A 19,488-nucleotide genomic window follows, 5' to 3' on the forward strand; every position below is an offset into this window, starting at 1 on the left:
TTAATACGACATATTAGGCTATTTAAAAAGTATCCGCGGTTTTTTGTTCAATTTTTGAATGAAAAAACCGCGGATACTTTTTAAATGACCCAATATTAGCACATCAGTCCTTGTATTCTGTAATTCGTTATGCAGTCGTTATATGTTCATAAACTTACTATGTAAAATATCTGCGCAATATCATTATGAACGATTGTATAACGAGCAGGGAATGAAAGTATTTACTTGTAACGAAGTTACAATTAATTTTTTTCTTTGGTAACTGTAACGATAACAAAGTTACACTTTTTTGATAACAGTAACGAATTTTACAACTACTCATACACATTATAATTAGGGTAACTCCGATATATACGCTCTATCAAAAACTTAATTTATTAAGTATTATTTATTATATAAAGATTATGCGTTTCCCCTGTGTCCAGGTTCACGAAACGTTAGCATTCCAAGAATGGATCTGGACACGAAGGAAATCCGCGAAATGCATAATCTTTATATAAAAAGCATCTATGGAAGCCTCAAGAATATTATTATTTACTATGTTTAAGTAAATAAATTATATCAGTAAAAACTTTGTACTGTCTATTATGAAAAACTACCATGAAAAAAAATATTAGAAATCTGAAATATTTATTTTTCATATTAAAAAATAAACTTTTTGAAACCCTTGCATTTTTGCCATATATTCTATAGGAATGGGATATATAGCTACTCTTAGGGGGACGGAGGTTATGTACAGCATGAAAAATTTACAAATAATGCATATAAATAAGACGTATAATGACACAATAACTTATAAAATGTGTTTATAAAGTTTTATTAAGGAATAAAAATGGTAAATATGTACATAAAGTAATAAATAATAATTACAATCTTTCTACATATATTACAAGTGTTATGAGATGAGGTATATATTTTATATAATGCATTTATTGTATTTAGTGCACTGAATTCAATCTGCGCACTCTTTGTATGCTTTGGGCATAAATCGCTCGCTAAAAATGCCGTATATCCTAAACTGGTGGGATATACAAGACAACAAACTAAACAAAGAATACGAAAGCAAAGTACTTGTATTTTGCTACACAACATGCTTTACTATTCCACTACACGTATGTATCACGAAATAATCACTAAGTCTTTTACACGCCCTACAGTTATCATTTTATGTAGATATAATTTATGATGGCATACTTATTACAGTGACAAATCGATTCAACTCACAATAATTTCATTGATATTAACAAGTAAGAAACTGAAATCATAATTTAGTATTAATATAACACAAAGGTAACAAATTAGTTGTGGAAAAATGATCCCCATTCTTTCTATTTTTTCTGACCTCTGCAGCGTAAATCTCAGCGCGGCGTATTTGCCGGAGTTATCCTATACTTCCACAATCTATTTAATTACAAACCAAGAAATTATTTTTATTTGCATATTGCAAATTTATAAACACGTGAATGTTCACAACTATTATAGTTTTAAAATTACCCACTATAATAGTTATAATTTTACACAAAAATTTTTTACAGTGCATAGTGCTTGAAACTAGAAAGCCCGTAGGTCTGTCCGCTGTGACGACAGTCCTTGGCAGTCGTCGATTTAAAAAAAATAACGGAAAAGTAACGAAAAGTTACTTTCTCAAGTAACGATAACGAGTTACTTTTAAAAATCGGTAACTAGTAACGGTAACTTGTTACTTTTTCTACTCAGTATTGCTGCAATACCGCTGCAATATTGCTGCAACATGCAATATGCTGCAATGCTGCATTGTGTTGTAGAGAAACTTTCCATTCCTTGATAACGAGTTACAGAATACAGAGGAAGATGGCTTATATGCAGTGCGATCGAATTAGCAATGGATTGAATTCTTAGACAGTATTATAAGAGCTGTCGCACGATATGAGTAATCTACAGTCCAAGTGATTCAGCTTATAATTCAGAACAGCACATAGGGGAATTATTTGTCTAGAATTTTAAATAGTTAAGAAATAAAGAAGGGTAAGTAGAATGAGAGCGAATATCTGTAGTTATATCGAGCGAATATATACAAGAGTGACATAAATATAAGACTTTTTTTGTGTGACTACAAACCAATATTAGAGGTACACACACTAAAAGAAAGGATTATACACTACGTAAGCTTCCAAAATTCATTATTAACTATGAATATCTATAGTTTACGTTACACACACACACGCGCGCGCGCGCGCACAGCACACATAGAATGAGGAAAAAGTATAGAATTGGTAAAATATCTCGAAAATGCATTGAAAAGAAAAATTATTCATATAATAGTAATGAGATTTCAATATTTTATCATAAATACGGAGTTCTCAAAATCAACTTTAAAATAGATGCAACTTTTAAATAGATTCCCCACTTTTTATTCAATATTCTTGTAATTGACATCGGAATCTTTTCAAAACACAATAATGAAACTTCTTTTGATTACGTATTTTTCGAGATATTAATCAAAAAGAATATAGGAGCGATATTTTTATACTTTTTATTTTCTAATGGTTATATAGATAAGTAATTGATTAATAAGTATAATAATTTGGAAGAATTCTCTTGAAATTTTCATCTTTTACAATAAATGAAAATTTTATAAATAACAAATATTAGGGCAACCAATTTCAATTTCTAACAATTATTTTTCAATTAATGTATAACAATATGTAGTCTGTTATCTTCTTTTATTCAATGTATAATCCACATTTCTTACAACTTATATATATATTTCATATTGCTTCTAATTTAAATTTAATTAACATTATTGCAATATATAAATTAAATATATTGGGTTGAAGAAAAAGTTGCGAAATTTTGTTAACTCAAAATTATATACAGAATATATTTGTTGCGAAATTTTCAACTATCTGACTTATGTCTGACAACAAAAAACGTCTTTTAGAAAAAACTTTAGTTTTTTGTTACCAAGTTACACGCGAATTAGAAGAACATTCTGACTTTGATTGCTTATAACTCCTCATTAAAAATCATCGTAATTAATTAAACAGGTTCTTAAAGCCCTCAAGTGATGTAACTCCCAATTTAAAAAAAAAATAGAATATATACATTTGAGCTACAAATGTAATATTAATGTCTTTTTTTTCATTGTGCAATATATATAAGAATAGTAATACACATTTTTTTTAACAAATTTCCATATATTTTACATTTAAAAAATTAGCATGATACTATTCAATAAAGCAATGTTTCTGATTTAAGAATCTGTTTTTTTAATTGCAGATGATTTACGATGATTTTTAATGGAGTTATGCAATCACAGAATGCTCTTTTTATTTAACTTGTGAATAATTCAAGAACAAAAAAAAATCATAAAAATGTTTTTAATAAACGATTTTGTAAGATCTTCAATTTTTTATAATATAGATAGTCGAAAATTTTCGCAAATTTTTTTTGGCACGTGATAGACCCATAAAGTAAGAAGAAAAATTTCCCTTTTTTCCAACTCGTAGGTTTTCATATATAAAAATAACAAAACTCAAATAAATTCAACATTCGGAAGTAGAGATTTCAAGCTTTAAAATTCTTTTTAAATTTTAATTTTAATTATTTTTAACGAAGATATTATATATATAATTTTGATCTAATAAAATACCGCAGAACTTTTCCTTCAATCCAAGAAATATGGAATATCATATTGAATATGAAAAACAGAATTTTTTGCATTAATTAGCCTCTTGATATCTCTGTCTATGTAAAGCTATTTATTTTAGTTCATTTTTAATTTTAGTATTATAAATCAATAAATTTATTGTTAACTTATTTTAACTATGTTTAGTATCTAATATTTAATTTATAACTTATCTGATAGTGCTAATAACCTTTTGATCTTCAAGACTAATATTTTTCTTTTACAATATAAAGTATCTTATAAACCGTATATAATGTGATTTTACAGAAATAAATGATAATATCAGAAATAAAAGCCCTAACAGTCAAACTAAATCATTAGTGCAGAAATAATTTTGTGTAAATTTATATACTGTACAGTAAAATTTCTCTAAAATTATTCCGTTTTGGAACACTTTTTCAAAAAAATTTCAGCAAAATTTTAGCATTTCAAAGAAATTTCAATTTAATTTCGGCGATTTTTCAGTATGTTAAAAAATTCACTTTCAGTAAAATTTCATCAAATTTTCAGCGATTTCACTGAGATAGTATCATTTTCAACGAGATTTTAGCATAATTTTTCCACCAGAAATACCCCAAAAGTTCTGAGTTATCTAAATAACTTCTGAATGGTTCATGGAAAAAAATAGATTTGTTGGTTTAGCAAAGCTATATTAGTTTATTACGAGTTCAACATCTGTAACTAAGAAAATTAATAATTCAATAAAGAAATTATATCTATAAACAGATATCAATATGTTTATAGAACAAACTCATCTTTGTTAACACTGCAACAAACTAGTTTAATTGAAATATAACACTTAACTAATTTAACGCACTACCTGCGTGCTGCGCTATATAATGACAATTGTGGAATACCTTTTCTTGAATCTCAATATGTTTTTATTGTCTTTTATTAAATTTTAATTATTAACTTTATGATTGAAATAATTTATAACAATTATAATCATCCGTTATATCATTTCTTTTGAAATTCCTAGTCATTCACTACCATTCAGCATTTCAATTGAAGAGATTGCTCTGTAATGGATGAATGGTTATCGCCTCACAATGATTGTAACCAGATGGATATCAGTCTACTATAATTATTTTTGGTTTGGATTGCAACTAATGGATATCAATCTATTGTAATAATTTTTGTTTTACTGAAAAATGCTAACAAATTAATCGAAACTAATTAATTTTTTATTATTTGAGATAAAGCTTTTTCAAAGTAAAACTGCATAATGTCTACAGCGTCAATTCCCAATTGTTCGTTTATTATTTATTTATTTAAAAATGTTCACATGTTTTGACTTCTTCTCAGCCTCAGAACGTAATTAGAACAGAAGCAGATTGTAAAGTAGTCAACAACCTCGCATATCAGTACTTATATAATAGTACTTATATAATAGTAATGAGTTAATTTATAGGGAAAAGAACAATGCACTTTTCTTTTCTTTATGAAATGACTTATCAGCACCAAATACTTATTAATATGAGAAGTTATTTACTACTCCACAGTTGATTTATTTTTGTTTTAATTTATCTACGTTAGAGAATGGTTTGAAAGAAATCAAAACATGTAAACGTTTTTAACATAATATATATAATTATCTTTTTTTTATATATTATACTATAAAAATTTTACGCACAAAGTACTGCACACGACTCTTATTTGATCTTTTCCTTTCATTAGTTTGATTATTAAGTATGTTCTGACTATACAGTACTAGAAAAGTTTTGAAATTGATTAAATTCTATAAGTTAAAATATAAGTCGTTTTATAAGTTAATTTTTATAAGTTAAAATATAAGTCGTATCGTGTATAAAACTTAAAGTCAGTTAATGTGATATTTGGCATTATAGATGAATATATTTATATTTTTGTAATCGTTGGTAAAAAACTTTTGGACATGAATTTTCCTTTAAATCAACTGTATAACACGAAAGACATATATATTAATAATATTTATCAGACATCACATGATACTTAAAAATCAAAAATATATATAACCTTTGTACTATTGATACTGTTGTCATGTTTTGAGCAATCGAAGTGTTATGTAGTCCATTCGAAATTTTATGTGTTACTTTATCGTCAATATCTTGATAAGGAGTTAGTAAATCGATATGAATTTTTTTTAGAAACATTGCTCAATATTTTATTTACTCGCAAACAAAGTTTCAGAATATTTTTGAGTCCAATATTGCTCAATATTTTATTTACTCACAAATAAAGTTTCAGAATATTCTTGACTTCCACGGATGCTTTCTATATAACTGTTGTGTGTGAGGAACAGCCTGATACTGAGTATCAGACTGCTTCTCGCTCTGCTGAAGTGAAAGACTCACGAAATCGCATTCCAAAAATGGATCTAGACACGGAGAAAACTTGCGAAACACACAACAGTTATAAAGTTTTAGAATATTGGCAATGTTGTTTCTTTATAATTTGTTTTATATAAGCTTTATTTTGTTGATATAAGCGGGAATATGCTACTGTTGGAAATAAATCGCTGAAATCGCTAAAATCTATATATTTATGTCCGTATTCCTAGGGAATTTATAACAGTAACCCAAAAAAGAGAGGAACATGGATTATAACATAAAATAACTTTTTAAATGAATAAAAAGTAATTTACTATCAACTGTCTTACCAATCTTAAACTTATAACCAGTCTCTAAATTTATGATTATAATAATAAATAATTTAAAATTTAGAATAAAAAATGCTCGTATATTTTCTTAAAAATAAATACAATGTCATAGCTAGTTCGAGCTATAAATAAATTAACTTTAAATTAATATAATCAACAAACCTTTCGGCTTACAAAGCCTTCCTCAATGTTAAAACGCAGAAATACAATCTTAAATTAACCAACAATGAATACGGATATAATGAAAATTTAAAAACCATCAGTGGTGAAGTGTCAAAATATAAAAAAATTCAAATGTCAATAGGTATCATACCAGATGACACTGATGGTTTTTAAATTTTCATTGTATCCATATTCATTGTTGGTTAATTTAAGATTGTATTTCTACGTTCTAACATTGAGAAAGACTTTGTAAGCCGAAACGTTTGTTGATTATATTAATTTAAAGTTAATTTATTTATAGCTCGAAATAAGCCATGACATTGTGTTAATAAATAAGTAATTATTTGTCCAAACAAGATTGGGCGAGCAGACGAGTATGCGCGCTATTTGAATTTACACTTAAAACTTTATGAGCATGTTTTTAAAACATTATTGCACTTTTGAAATATGTAAAAAAAGTGATTATTTCAACTCAATAAAAAATATCCATTCATAAATAATATAAATGTATCATATAATGCTTATATAAGCATTGTATAACATGGCATTCCACACATTGCATTTATAAAGCGATTATTGGAATAAGATTTTAACAATAGAGAGAAAAGTAATTTAACTAAATATTTATTTTTATCAAAAGGTAAAGAAGATAATCATTTTATTTTCCTCTTCTTTCTGTTAGTTTTTCATTTCTCGCTTTATTTCTATGATTTAAAAAAAAATTTTTTTTGCCAAATTAATTTTATTTTTCATTTCTTTAGCTTCCATTTTCGTAAGTATATTAATTATTGTTGATTTTTTAATTTTTTCCTTTTCTTTTATCTTCCATAATTGATTGATTATTAACCGAATTTATGTTATATATAATTCAATAACATCAAATTCATATAAAAAATATACAAAAGCATACAAAATATAAGTAATAAAACCTCAACAGTAAGCAATCAACGTTTTTTATTTAATATTTACGTTACGATTGATGACTACTTATTTTACGATCTCGAATGTGTGTTGGCCGATTCACTTACTGCTTATTTTATCTTACGTTTTTCTCTTATTGCCACGACTCTTGTTTTTTTTTAATCGACCTTGTAATTCTTCACCTTTATGTGAAGTATGAACAAGAAATTCTAAAAAAAAACGAACTATAAATATTAATTTCTATGTACTGTTGTACATTTTTTCTAATTTTGCAGACTGTATGTGTTGATTATCATTCTAAAAACATATTTCTGAATTAAAGCTAGAATAATAATATATTACTATCGATAATAAATTTTTAATTATGCTAAAATTATTATTAAAAAATTACCTTTACTCTGTAGTCTTTATACATAATATTATACATAGTAAAAAACTTAAAAGCATAATACACAAAATTCGCAGTATAAAATTAGATTAGAAAAAGAAAAAAGTTTTATTTAAACTTGACTTTTATATATTATTTATTTGTCGATACATTGTTCACAGATTCATTGATTATATTTTCACCGTTTTATATTAAAAATTTTATTTTTATTTTTAATGTGCAAATTCTTTCCATGCTCTATTCTTACATTGATTCATCACATGATAATTACGTATTTAATAATGCATTATAATATCTTTCTTTTCTCAAATTATACATATACATATATGTTGGACAATTTACATGTATAAACAGAATGAAAGAATGAAAAAAAAAACAGAGAGAAAGTCTGCATATTGGAACTAATAGTCTAAAAAAAAAAACAAATAATAACATTATGTATTGAAAAGTTTTATTTACAAATTTTTATTTACAAGTTTTATTTTCCTTACCATGAACTTTTAAAAATTTTGCATATCACCAACCAGTTTTAGATTTATATATATTTATGTATATTGCATTTCAGTCAACTGTTATCACTTAATGTCATTATTTGAATTATTCATTATCGTGTAATTTAGTTATTACAATTTCAAGTTGCAAAGTATATGTCAAGCATAATTTAATGTATTGCGCTTTTATATTGTAATTTATTCTTATATATACAAAGTGTTCGATAAGTAATGATAAAACTTTTGCATAAGAGAAGAAGTGAGAATTTTTTGTCAACTTTTTAGTACTGTATTTTCTTATTAACAACTATTTTTACCAATATGAGAAAATGCTAAAAAATTCTGAAAAAAATTCTCAAAACTCTATAAGAAGAAAATAAACAATTTTTGTCACTTGCTGTTTTTCTGTAAAGTTGATAGTATTTGAGTAAAATTAAAAATCAATATTCGACAATTTTTAGTAATTAATATCTCGTTAACTATTGCAAAAATTGCAAAATAGTAAAGGACTTTTCGACTCAGTTTAGTTCGCTCTGTACAAAAGTGCTTAGCAAAAACTTACGAGACACTTTGTATATAATGTATACAGTACTGTGTAATGTACTTATCATTTAAATCTGAGCTGGGATTTAGTTGCACATCTCGGCCAATTTTCAACTTGACTCCTGCCCCTTACTTCACCAACCTGCATGCAGCCTAAATGCCGATCAGTGCAATTACATATTGCACATATAAAGTTGTGATGTCATTGTAACAATTAATGACTTACAGTCAGTCCAATGGTTAAGATAGTGTTTGTGAATTTAAATAATATTTGTACATATTGTAGATATTATAATATGTACGACTTTTGTACATATTATAATATAAATGTATCTTAAATGTTATTAAAAAAGTAGCGATATTGTACGATTGCATATCGTACGATCATTACTTGTTACCGGCAATCTCATAGTTTTAAAAATCTTCTCTGCATTAATATATTACACATAAAGAAAAATATCTCAAATATTTACAGAGCAATAACAAAATAACAAATTGAAATTCTAATTCTACAAAACTGATGTCAAAATCTATAACCCAGTTACTGACGCTGGTTTTGTGAAACTTTTAATAGGTACATACATTAATGTATAAATACATTGATTAAAAGACACTAATTAATTTTAAGAATTCAAAATAATATAATATAAATAACAAAGAGCATATACAGCCACATACGCAAGATGTTTTTGCACAAATCATATATTTAAAATTTGAAATGTAAACGTTTCGTTCAAGTTTTGATCATTGTCAGTACAACTAAGAGAATGCCAGATGTTACATAATAAAAACACAAATTGAGATGTAAAAGTGAAAATCCGAAAATTAATTCTTCAATCTTTTTGGCATATGAGATTTTCTTATTGAATATTATTTTTTGATTGCTGTATGCTAAACACAGGATTACCAGATTCTGACAAACAATTTTATATAAAATAAGTTATTATCTTTATTTTAATTTATTAAAATGAATTAATTATAAAAATTTACCCGTATTTTCACAATGATCAATTACACTGTTATAGTGCGGTGTTATTCGGTGAAGAATATTACGAAGATGGAAGAATTTTTTAATGATAAGAATATTATTTAATAAAGTAGTACACAAGAAAGGCAAAGAGCCAGTAATGTATAAAAGAATTTTAATTTAAATAAGCAAAATTCATACAAAACAATTACAATTAACAAACGTTTCAATTCCAATCGAATCATTTTCAATGTAGTCTTAAAATATAAACATCGTTCTAAATTAAAAATATGTACATGGTCTTACAATATTATTATAATTCTTTAATATCAAATTTTTCATTTTGTATAGTACGCTGCGAGTCATTTTTATCAAGAATTAACATAGTCATAAGAAAATTCTGTAAAAGTAACCGTGAACAAAAAGAATTAATATTAATTACATAAAAATTAGTAATATGATAATGTACCTTAATAAATGTGTTAAGAGTCCATTGTAAAACAGAGAGAAAAAAACTTATTTAAGAAAATATTATTTAAGAAAGATCGAATAATTACAGTAACATTATCTTTTCAAGACGGTATTTATATATATTGAGAGAAAGGAGAGGGAAAGTGCTAGGAAGGGGAATATATATATATTAGTGAAGGGATATATTAGTGAAGGGAGAACTATTTTCTAATGATAGGCAAAAAAATGAAGGCAAAAAAAATGTCAGGAAAACGTAATGTATCACTTTGTTTATTTAATCCTAAATCTTGTTTCTTTATATATATATCATTCCTAATATCATTCTTTCATAGTGTGATATTTCTGAATCTAGAATTTTTGTGTTATCCCAATTAAACAATTAAATTAAATCAGTTTTCTTGAGATTATTGATTGATAATAAAATGTTTATTTTTAACAATTATAAAAAACCTACAAATTCAGGCAGGTACTTGAACTTTAATTCTAATCGTCCGATTGAAGAAAAGAAAGGTGTAGTTATCGAATAACTAGACAGAATTTTATTTTTTGCACATCCAAAATTTCACAAAAAAATATTTATTCATAATCAACACTCTTTTAAATAATGGATAATATGGATATCCATTAGAATTCTTTTTTTTCACGATCAACAACAGAATAAAAGCGCTGTCACTTAAAAATAATTTCGATAACATCAAAATTCATAACGATGTTTCCATCTCTGATTCCATAGAAAATAGAAAGTATTTTACTGTCCCATACTTTAAAAATGTTTCAGAAAAATTTAAAACTATAACACACAAATTAATATTGCTTATAAACCTATGAATTCTCTAAATCTTTTCATAAAAACTGAAAAAGATAAAATAAAAAAAAGAGATCATTCAAATGTTGTCTATCAACATTAAATAAATTGTTCTGATTGCAATGCTTCATATGTTGGTCAGATTAAACTTAATACTAGCCTGAAAGAACACAAAGATGACATAAAAAAGCCTTCTAATGCAATATCTGTAATCTTTCAGCATCTAGAATACGATCACAAGTTTAATTGTGATAAAATTCTAGATTTAGAATACGATCACAAGTTTAATTGGGATAAAATTCTAGATTTAAATATCATATTATAAAAGAATGGTATTAGAGATGATACACATAAAGAAATAAGATTTAGGATTAAATAAACAAAGTGATATATTACGCTTTCTTGACATTTTTTCCTTCAGTAATATATCCCCCCTTCTAGCACTTTCCCTCTCTTTTCTCTTAATATGTATAAATACTGTCTCAAAATACTGACAATGTCATTGTAATTATACGATCTTTCTTAAATATTCTTATCATCAGAAAATTCTGCCATCGTAATATTCTTCACATTGAATAACACCGCTTTATAGTGCAATTGATCGTTGTGGAAATATAAGTAAGTTTTTATAATTCACTTTAATTAATTAAAATAAAGATAATAATTTATTTTATATAACATTGTCAGAATCTAATAATCCCATGTTTAGCATACAGCGATCAAGAAATAATATTCAATAAGAAAATCTCATATGCCAAAAAGATCGAGGAAACAGAATTAATTTTCAGATTTTATGTTCACTTTTATATCTCAATTAGCGTTTTTATTATATAAATTCTTTTCTACTTTATATAATTAAATTCATCATTCTTTTAGTTGTACTGATGATGGTCGAAACTTAACCGAAACGTTTACATTTGAAATTTTAAATATATAACTTGTGCAAAAAACGTCGGCTGTATGCTCCTTCTTATTTATGTTTTATGTTATTAAACCACTTCTCTAAAAATTATTACAAAATGATATAACTCGTATAAAAAATAATGAAGACTAAGTTTATTTAAATAAGAAAATTTATATAATATTTATTATTTCTTTTTGTGCAATATTCGATCATTGTTCCATACGAGTTTGTCCTTTTCTGTAAACACCGTGTATTCTTTTACGATTTGAAAGACATTACAAGAACGGATTCTTCAAGAAATTCTCCGCAACCAAAAAAATTGTAAACAAAAAGTAATTTTATCGATTCGATTATGATTCCGATTGTTAACTTTCTGAAGACCGGTTTTTGATCGACTTTTTTATTTTAAGGGCTAAAACTTTTTTGTTATTGTCATGGGGTTGAGTGATGAAAAAGGTAATGCCACTGTCTTTAAAGAGACCTCCGATCTCCAAAGATTAATTAGGCTGCGGTCCATTTGTTTCTTCCAAATGCTCTGAACGCTACACTCCAAACGCTACGCAACGATTGATCCATTACTGTTCCGAATATTACAATTACTACGTGAGCGCTCCACTCATCTCTCGAGGGTGAGACAGTTGGAGCAAAAACGATGACGTATTGATAACGTATTGATGAGTAATCAGAGTTGCTGGGAGCGTTCTGAAACGTCCAATGGACCAGTCATGTTAGTGCTATAAATTCTCTATAGCGTGTAAAGCGCTAAATGGACCGCAGCATAAATTTTGTATTTGATTTACGATTTCGATTCGAGAAAAGGTTAAAAATGATTGAGAATCTGATGATCTTCTTGCTCAAAATGAAAATATCACATTTAAAATTTATAAATCGGGTTGTTGTAGGAGATGAGTCAATCAACTACATATGCATTGGCTAGTGGAACTGGTCTCGATGGTAATTCTGTCATAATATATTAAAAAAACTTTTTATTTACAGTAATCTAATTACTATATTTTATTTATAGTAATCTATCAATCTATCCTTGAAAAAATGTCAATTACAAACATCAGCGCATTATCGTTGTATATCCTGCTTTACATAAATAATTATTTATAAATTCTGCTAATAAAGCACTCCTTTTTCCTCCTTTTATTAAGCATTTCATAAGTTTTTGTAAATTTTGTAAATTTTTATTTGTTAAATAAAAAAAATTAAAATGTTTACATTTTAAGGCCAATTTTAGGGCCAGATCAGATATTATCTACGGACATAGATACTACATGTAACGCCGATGGCAGAGTACGAATAAAGTTAGATAGCAATGGATCTAATTCATGCATACCCGTATCAATCCCTGGAGTTTTAACTAGAACAGCAAAGCTTTATCCTAATCATATAGCGTTAGTGTCTAGACCTGATACTAACGGCAAAAGAATCACATATACTTTCCAGTATGTATAAAAAAAAGATATAATAAGACTTTTGTTTTTCTATATTATCACAATAAGTATTATATGTATAATGATAAAACATGCAAGACTTTTCTCTATTTATGATTTTGTAAAATATAAATATTTTTATATAAACTTTTTCTTTTTTATTCTCCTCAATCTGGTTTACAGATAAAATCTATGAGTTTAGCAACTACATTCACCTGGATAGATGATACAATTAATTTTGTGCAATTTTATTAATTTTTATTATAGAGAATACGAGTCTGTTATAATAATCGTCGCGAAAGCGTTTCTAAAGTTGGGTCTGGAGCGACATCATAGTGTCTGCATAATGGGATTCAATAGTCCGGAATGGTTTATTGCCGATCTCGCGACTATATATGCTGGGTAAAAAGATTTAATCATTTTATATCAAAATAAGCATCACTTATAATTTACACGTACTGTTTATATATTCACAATATTGCATATAATATAACGATATGATAATAAAAAGCAATGTAATATTTTCAACAATGTGTATTCTTACTTTTCTGATTTTTAAATCGATTTTTTAATAGATCATTCAGATTTTAAATAGATTATCATTCCTTTTTAGTGGGATCGCTACAGGGATTTATGTCACAAATTCTCCAGAGGCATGCCAATATTGTGCTGAACACAGTCGGGCAAATATAATAGTCGTTGAAAATGAGACACAATTGCAAAAAATTTTGCAAATAAAACACAAATTAACTCACTTGAAAGCAATTGTTCAATATAATGGCATACCTACCAAAAAGGATGTTTTAAGTGTAAATTGATTAATATACTTGTCTAATATCTCTTTATTGAATATATATAACTTATTATTTATTTTTTCTCAGTGGGACGATTTATTGGACATAGGTAAAAAAGAATCGGAGGATAAATTATTATCTGTGTTAAAGACGATAGGAATAAATGAATGTTGTATTTTAGTATATACGGTAGGTTCAATTTATCGCAGTTAATCATATTGTGATTGCTGTAACATATTTAATGCATTATTTTTTAAATTTGCAATCTTTATAGTCGGGAACAGTCGGAAATCCAAAAGCTGTAATGTTAAACCATGATAATGTGCTGTTCGGCATACGGGCATTGTTACCAATGCTACATATAAAAGAAAAATCAGAAGTTATAGTGAGCTATTTGCCATTATCTCACATTGCAGGACAGGTAAGATATTTCAAATAGAATAATATATATTTTATGTATCTTAAATTCAACGGTGACATTACTATTAATACAAATTTTCACGTATATAAATTGCGCAAGATTGAAACGCGAAACTTGTAACATCATTACCGTTACTTTTTTTAAACGGTTGGAATCAGATCTTAACTGTTGATTAATATTATTGACAATGAATTTATAGCTTATCTGTAATTATGATTTGTAATTTATAAAATTTATAAAAAAATGTTCTATTTTTCATATGTTAAGATTTTTGTAACTAAGTTTTATATGCCCTTTATTTTCATTATATCATTATTTGATACTATAGTCCTTTGTTTTTACTAATTTGCATGAGAGATTATATAATATTTTGATTCCAGCTAATTGACATCATAATAAACATTATGTTAGCGAGCACAGTATACTTTGCGGACCCAAATGCATTAAAGGGTACGTTAATAAATACATTACTTGTGGCACAACCGACTATTTTCTTAGGAGTGCCTAGAGTATGGGAAAAGATATATGAAAAAATGGAAGACAAAGCGCGTAGTAACGGAGTAATAAAAACCTGGATTGCTGAATGGGCAAAAGCACAAGCTCTTCATTATTACACGAATAAAATAAATGGCATAGATTATAAACATTGGAGCTACGTTTTTGCAAAATGGCTTGTTTTCGACAAAGTCAAGGCAGCATTAGGTTTAAACAAATGTCAAATCTTCATTACCGCAGCAGCACCCTTGAATATCAATATTAAAAAATATTTCCTGAGTTTAGACATACCTCTATTAGAGATATATGGAATGTCTGAATGTGGAGGTCATACATTAATTGATATTAACAAATACAGGTAAATTATATTTGCTTTTATTCTTTATATTGAATTTTTGAAGATATTTATGTTTAAAATATTTTACAATAAATTTTATTCTATTTTGTTAGCATGGGTGGTGTAGGAAAAACTTTACCCGGACTATGTACAAAATTATACAATATAGATGAACACGGCGAGGGAGAGATTTGTATGAGTGGACGACATATATTTATGGGTTACTTAAATGCACCAGAAATAACCAAAGAAGCCAAAGATGAAAATGGTTGGTTACATAGCGGTGATCTTGGCAAATTAGATTCAAATGAGAATTTGTTTATTACTGGTAAGTATTTGTTTCACATCTATTAACATTCATTATATGATAATATTCATGAAAAATAATGGGTTATGTAAATATATGATGTATATACAATATACACAGTATCCGATAAAGACCGTAACACGCTTACATTCTTAAGATTTTGAGATGAAAATCTCAATACTAAAACAACAAGGCTGTAATAGTTTTTGAGTCATAAGCATTTAAAGTTAGCAAATCATATCGCTTAAAGTCTGCGCTTTCAGATGTGGTTGGCATTTTTATTGTATAACGCCTAAACGTACAAACTTTAGGTAGTCTTCGCTAACTTTAAATGCTTATAATTAAAAAACCATTACATAGTCTTGATATTTTAATATTGTAATTTACGTTTCAGTTAGGAATATGCTTTAAGCATTGTTCGATTTTAACCGAACACATATTGTATATGTGTTATGCATTTGCAGGTAGAATAAAAGATCTTATAATTACAAGTGGAGGGGAAAATGTGGCATCGTATAATATAGAACAATCGATATTATCAGAATTACCATATTTAAGTAATGCTATGATAATTGGAGATCGAAGGAAATATTTAACGGTTCTTGTCACGCTTAAGGTACAATTCGAGAAAATAAAAGAATATAAATTTAAAATTATAAATATTTAAATAATACGTTTTTTTTTCAGAGTAATATAAATGAAGAGACTGGCGCACCATTGGATACACTGGCGCCAGATGTATTAAAATGGGCACAGTCTATTGGTAGTAGTGCTAAAACGGTTACAGAAGTCATAAGCTCTCGCGATACAACCGTAAGTCTTCAAAGAAACTCATAATATTATTTAATACTGTATAATAAAAAAATATTTATTTTTTAAGTCCGAATCGAGCAAATGAACGCAAACAAATATGAATAAACAACTTTTGTAGTAATAATTTACTGGCGATGCATTAGTTATTATAAATATTAATGATGTATTAAAACGTATTGAGACAATATTGAATTAATACTAGGTCAATATTGTGGTATTAGTTATTTTAATGCAAACAACATTGCCAGTACGACAGCACTCGTATTTGTTAGTTTGATCTGCATATTTAAATATTACAAGATATTTCTTGATCTTTTAGATATATGAAGAAATCGACAAGGCAATTAAGAGAGCAAATATGCAAGCCATAAGTAATGCTCAAAAAGTACAGAAATTCGAAATTCTTCCTCATGATTTTTCGATTCCAACTGGCGAATTGGGGCCCACATTAAAGCTTAAAAAGAATGTCGTCCAAAAGATGTATGTTGATTTGATAGATAAAATGTATGAATAAAACTATACACTACATAATATCAACTAACAATAACATAATATCAATGTTATAATTTTATATTCAACTATATACAATGCAACTCCATCGATCATGTCGGGGGCAAGATATTTCCTATAACCAAGTGATCAAATAATAGAGGTTCTGTATCTTATTCTTGAACTTTCTCCTATATCTTTTAATTCCTATAATAAGAATAAGAAGTCAAACACGTTGAGTGTTTTATTCAAACTATAATAACATATATGCATCATAGTTTGCAGTTCAGCTAAGTTCGTATATTTGAAACTGACATACGAACTGATTCATACAAATAAAGTGAAGATAAGTCGAATTCTATTATAAATGTAATATAACATATGTTAGGGTGCATCTAGAAATCTAGATTATCAAGCTAAACCTTAAACAGCGAACATTTAAAAAATAACATAAAAATACTAGATACATAGCTTTAGGTTAAACCTCGCTTCGAGTGGAAAGTTAAACAAGGGTTTTACAACTTTCCATATTTAATTTTTTGGTAATGGAGCCTTCCATAGAGAAGGGGGGGGAGGCGAAATCCACATTTTCCGCTTTGCAAAGTCAATGACGAGTTCAAGCCGGCAAAGCGGCTAGACATGCTTGCCGAACGAATGAGCATGATTAGGTCTTACCAGATGAATCCATAACCACTCATGTTTAATTGCTTGACGAACAGACCTAGGCGCTTTGCCGACTTGAACTCACCCAATGACTTTAACTTTTTTATTAATTTTTTTATCTATATCGCACTTGATATCTCTTGATATCTTGTTAAGGTTTAAAAGTAGAAAAATTTAAAGTGTTTTAGAAAGTAGGAGAATCCGTCACGTGATTCAAAGTGTATGTAAGACTCAGACTATATTGATTTTAATCAATATTATCGTATATAAAAAAGTAATTGGTGAAATTTAATCTTTTCACAATTACCAATTAAGTGGTTACTAAATACTGTCATAATAAAAAGCGTATGTTATAATTAAAGAATCTTTATACTATTTTTGTAATTTTTATGTAGACAGTCGAATGTAGTCAAGTGTATTATTAGGTGTTGGAATTAATTCGTAGCGTTTTTAATGAAAGAATGTTATTTATTTCACATGAGCATTAAAAAATACATTAATGAAAGTACTTCCCATCACTTGTAAAACGCTACGAATTAATTCCAACACCTAATATCTTGAGGAAATATCGGCAAAATTGTTAGAAATACAATAATGCTACCACATTTATTAATAAAAAGTAAAAAGTTGTTATAAGTAAGACATAGGTGCATTGGCGCATTGTCGGTAAAGCGAGTTAACAATTGTTGAGTTGTTAAAATATATTTTTTTAGTTGACAATTGCTTATTGCATACAATAACAATCATTAAATCATTTAATATTAGATACAAACAATGAATAAAAAAATTTACGCGCTTGAATATATAATTAATTATAATTACAATGATTCACAAAACTTAAATATAAAGCATAAATAAGAAGGAGCATACACAGCCACATACACAAATACATGTAATTAAATATATGACTTGTATAACCAATGTATTCCTTATGTTTTATTTTAATGAGCCATTTCTAATAACTTTTGTTTAAATTTTATTTGATCAAATATATATATGTATTATATACAATTATTTACAAGTGACGAAAAATGGCAATTAGCAAAAATGACTTTCAATAGTTTCAATATCAACAAAACAAATATCTATATTATAATAAACAAATATCTATATTAAAACAAATTAAATGATACTGAGTACGAGTCAATGAAGAATGTTAAATACTAACAAATGAATTTTAATCTTACAGTAATTTAAATACAAAGTTAAACGTTTCGACCCTCACGCATCCTTTAAGTCAATCTCAGTAACAGAAAATTATATAAATAAAAAAATTCGCAAAATTATACAAAAGTACCGAATAATATACCAAATAATATAAATATGTTCAAATATAATTTGTAATGATTTCTATAATCAAAATTGTTCAAAAATCTACTTCTCTCGTTATTCCAATATTCATCCGCATATGATGATAAGAATACTTCCGTCCAACCAATGTGTCCTCATAATTGCATAGTCAATAGTTAAAAAAATAATAAATTATATAAAAATTAAGTCACATTGACGTGCTCTGGTGGATCGACGATAATTTTTTTAAAAAGAATCAAATTGTAAATGTAGTCATAAACAACTAGAATAAATTAATAAAATAGTTGAGTTGAAGTAGTAAAATAATTGAAAAAGATTTTTATCGTTATACCTATTAATGCATCTAAAACGATTGCAAGGCTTCTTATCAATGCGTCGGTAGTGTACACATATGCTATAAAATTATGTTCTTAATTCGTTAATTAATAAAATTTGAATGTAAAATTGCGAAGATGAAATTCT

At 26.9% G+C, this 19,488-nt stretch overlaps 2 protein-coding genes across 2 annotated transcripts in view; one reads left to right on the plus strand and one right to left on the minus strand.

Moving 5' to 3' along the window:
• The window catches only part of LOC105150840 (long-chain-fatty-acid--CoA ligase ACSBG2), a 51,553-nt gene extending 45,497 nt beyond the window's left edge, over positions 1 to 6,056 (minus strand). Inside the window, exon 1 of the mRNA XM_011064183.2 lies at positions 5,880 to 6,056. The gene's annotated coding sequence lies outside the window, so the exon portion shown is untranslated. The remainder of the gene's footprint in view (positions 1 to 5,879) is intronic.
• Positions 6,057 to 11,565: 5,509 nt separating this feature from the next.
• LOC105150841 (long-chain-fatty-acid--CoA ligase ACSBG2) lies at positions 11,566 to 19,178 on the plus strand. The gene is made up of 12 exons (XM_011064184.2): positions 11,566 to 11,671; positions 12,860 to 12,911; positions 13,201 to 13,408; positions 13,664 to 13,798; positions 14,010 to 14,205; positions 14,278 to 14,379; positions 14,465 to 14,611; positions 14,992 to 15,464; positions 15,557 to 15,771; positions 16,215 to 16,366; positions 16,438 to 16,563; positions 16,883 to 19,178. Exons 2-12 carry the CDS (start codon positions 12,863 to 12,865, stop codon positions 17,075 to 17,077), a joined length of 1,998 nt encoding a protein of 665 aa, XP_011062486.1. The 5' UTR covers positions 11,566 to 11,671; positions 12,860 to 12,862; the 3' UTR covers positions 17,078 to 19,178.
• The last annotated feature ends 310 nt before the right edge of the window (positions 19,179 to 19,488 follow it).

Source organism: Acromyrmex echinatior, chromosome 2, assembly GCF_024713525.1.
Source record: "Acromyrmex echinatior isolate Ae372 chromosome 2, ASM2471352v2, whole genome shotgun sequence".
In the NCBI taxonomy this organism is placed as follows: Eukaryota; Metazoa; Arthropoda; class Insecta; order Hymenoptera; family Formicidae; genus Acromyrmex; species Acromyrmex echinatior.

What these genes read in the sequence shown, in the direction of transcription:
- LOC105150841 (XM_011064184.2), top strand. Translation starts at nt 12,863, where the DNA reads ATGAGTCAATCAACTACATATGCATTGGCTAGTGGAACTGGTCTCGAT. An exon ending in CCAAAAAGGATGTTTTAAGT is followed by an intron (nt 14,206 to 14,277) that starts GTAAATTGATTA and finishes ATTTTTTCTCAG; the next exon opens with TGGGACGATTTATTGGACAT. An exon ending in CGGTTCTTGTCACGCTTAAG is followed by an intron (nt 16,367 to 16,437) that starts GTACAATTCGAG and finishes TTTTTTTTTCAG; the next exon opens with AGTAATATAAATGAAGAGAC.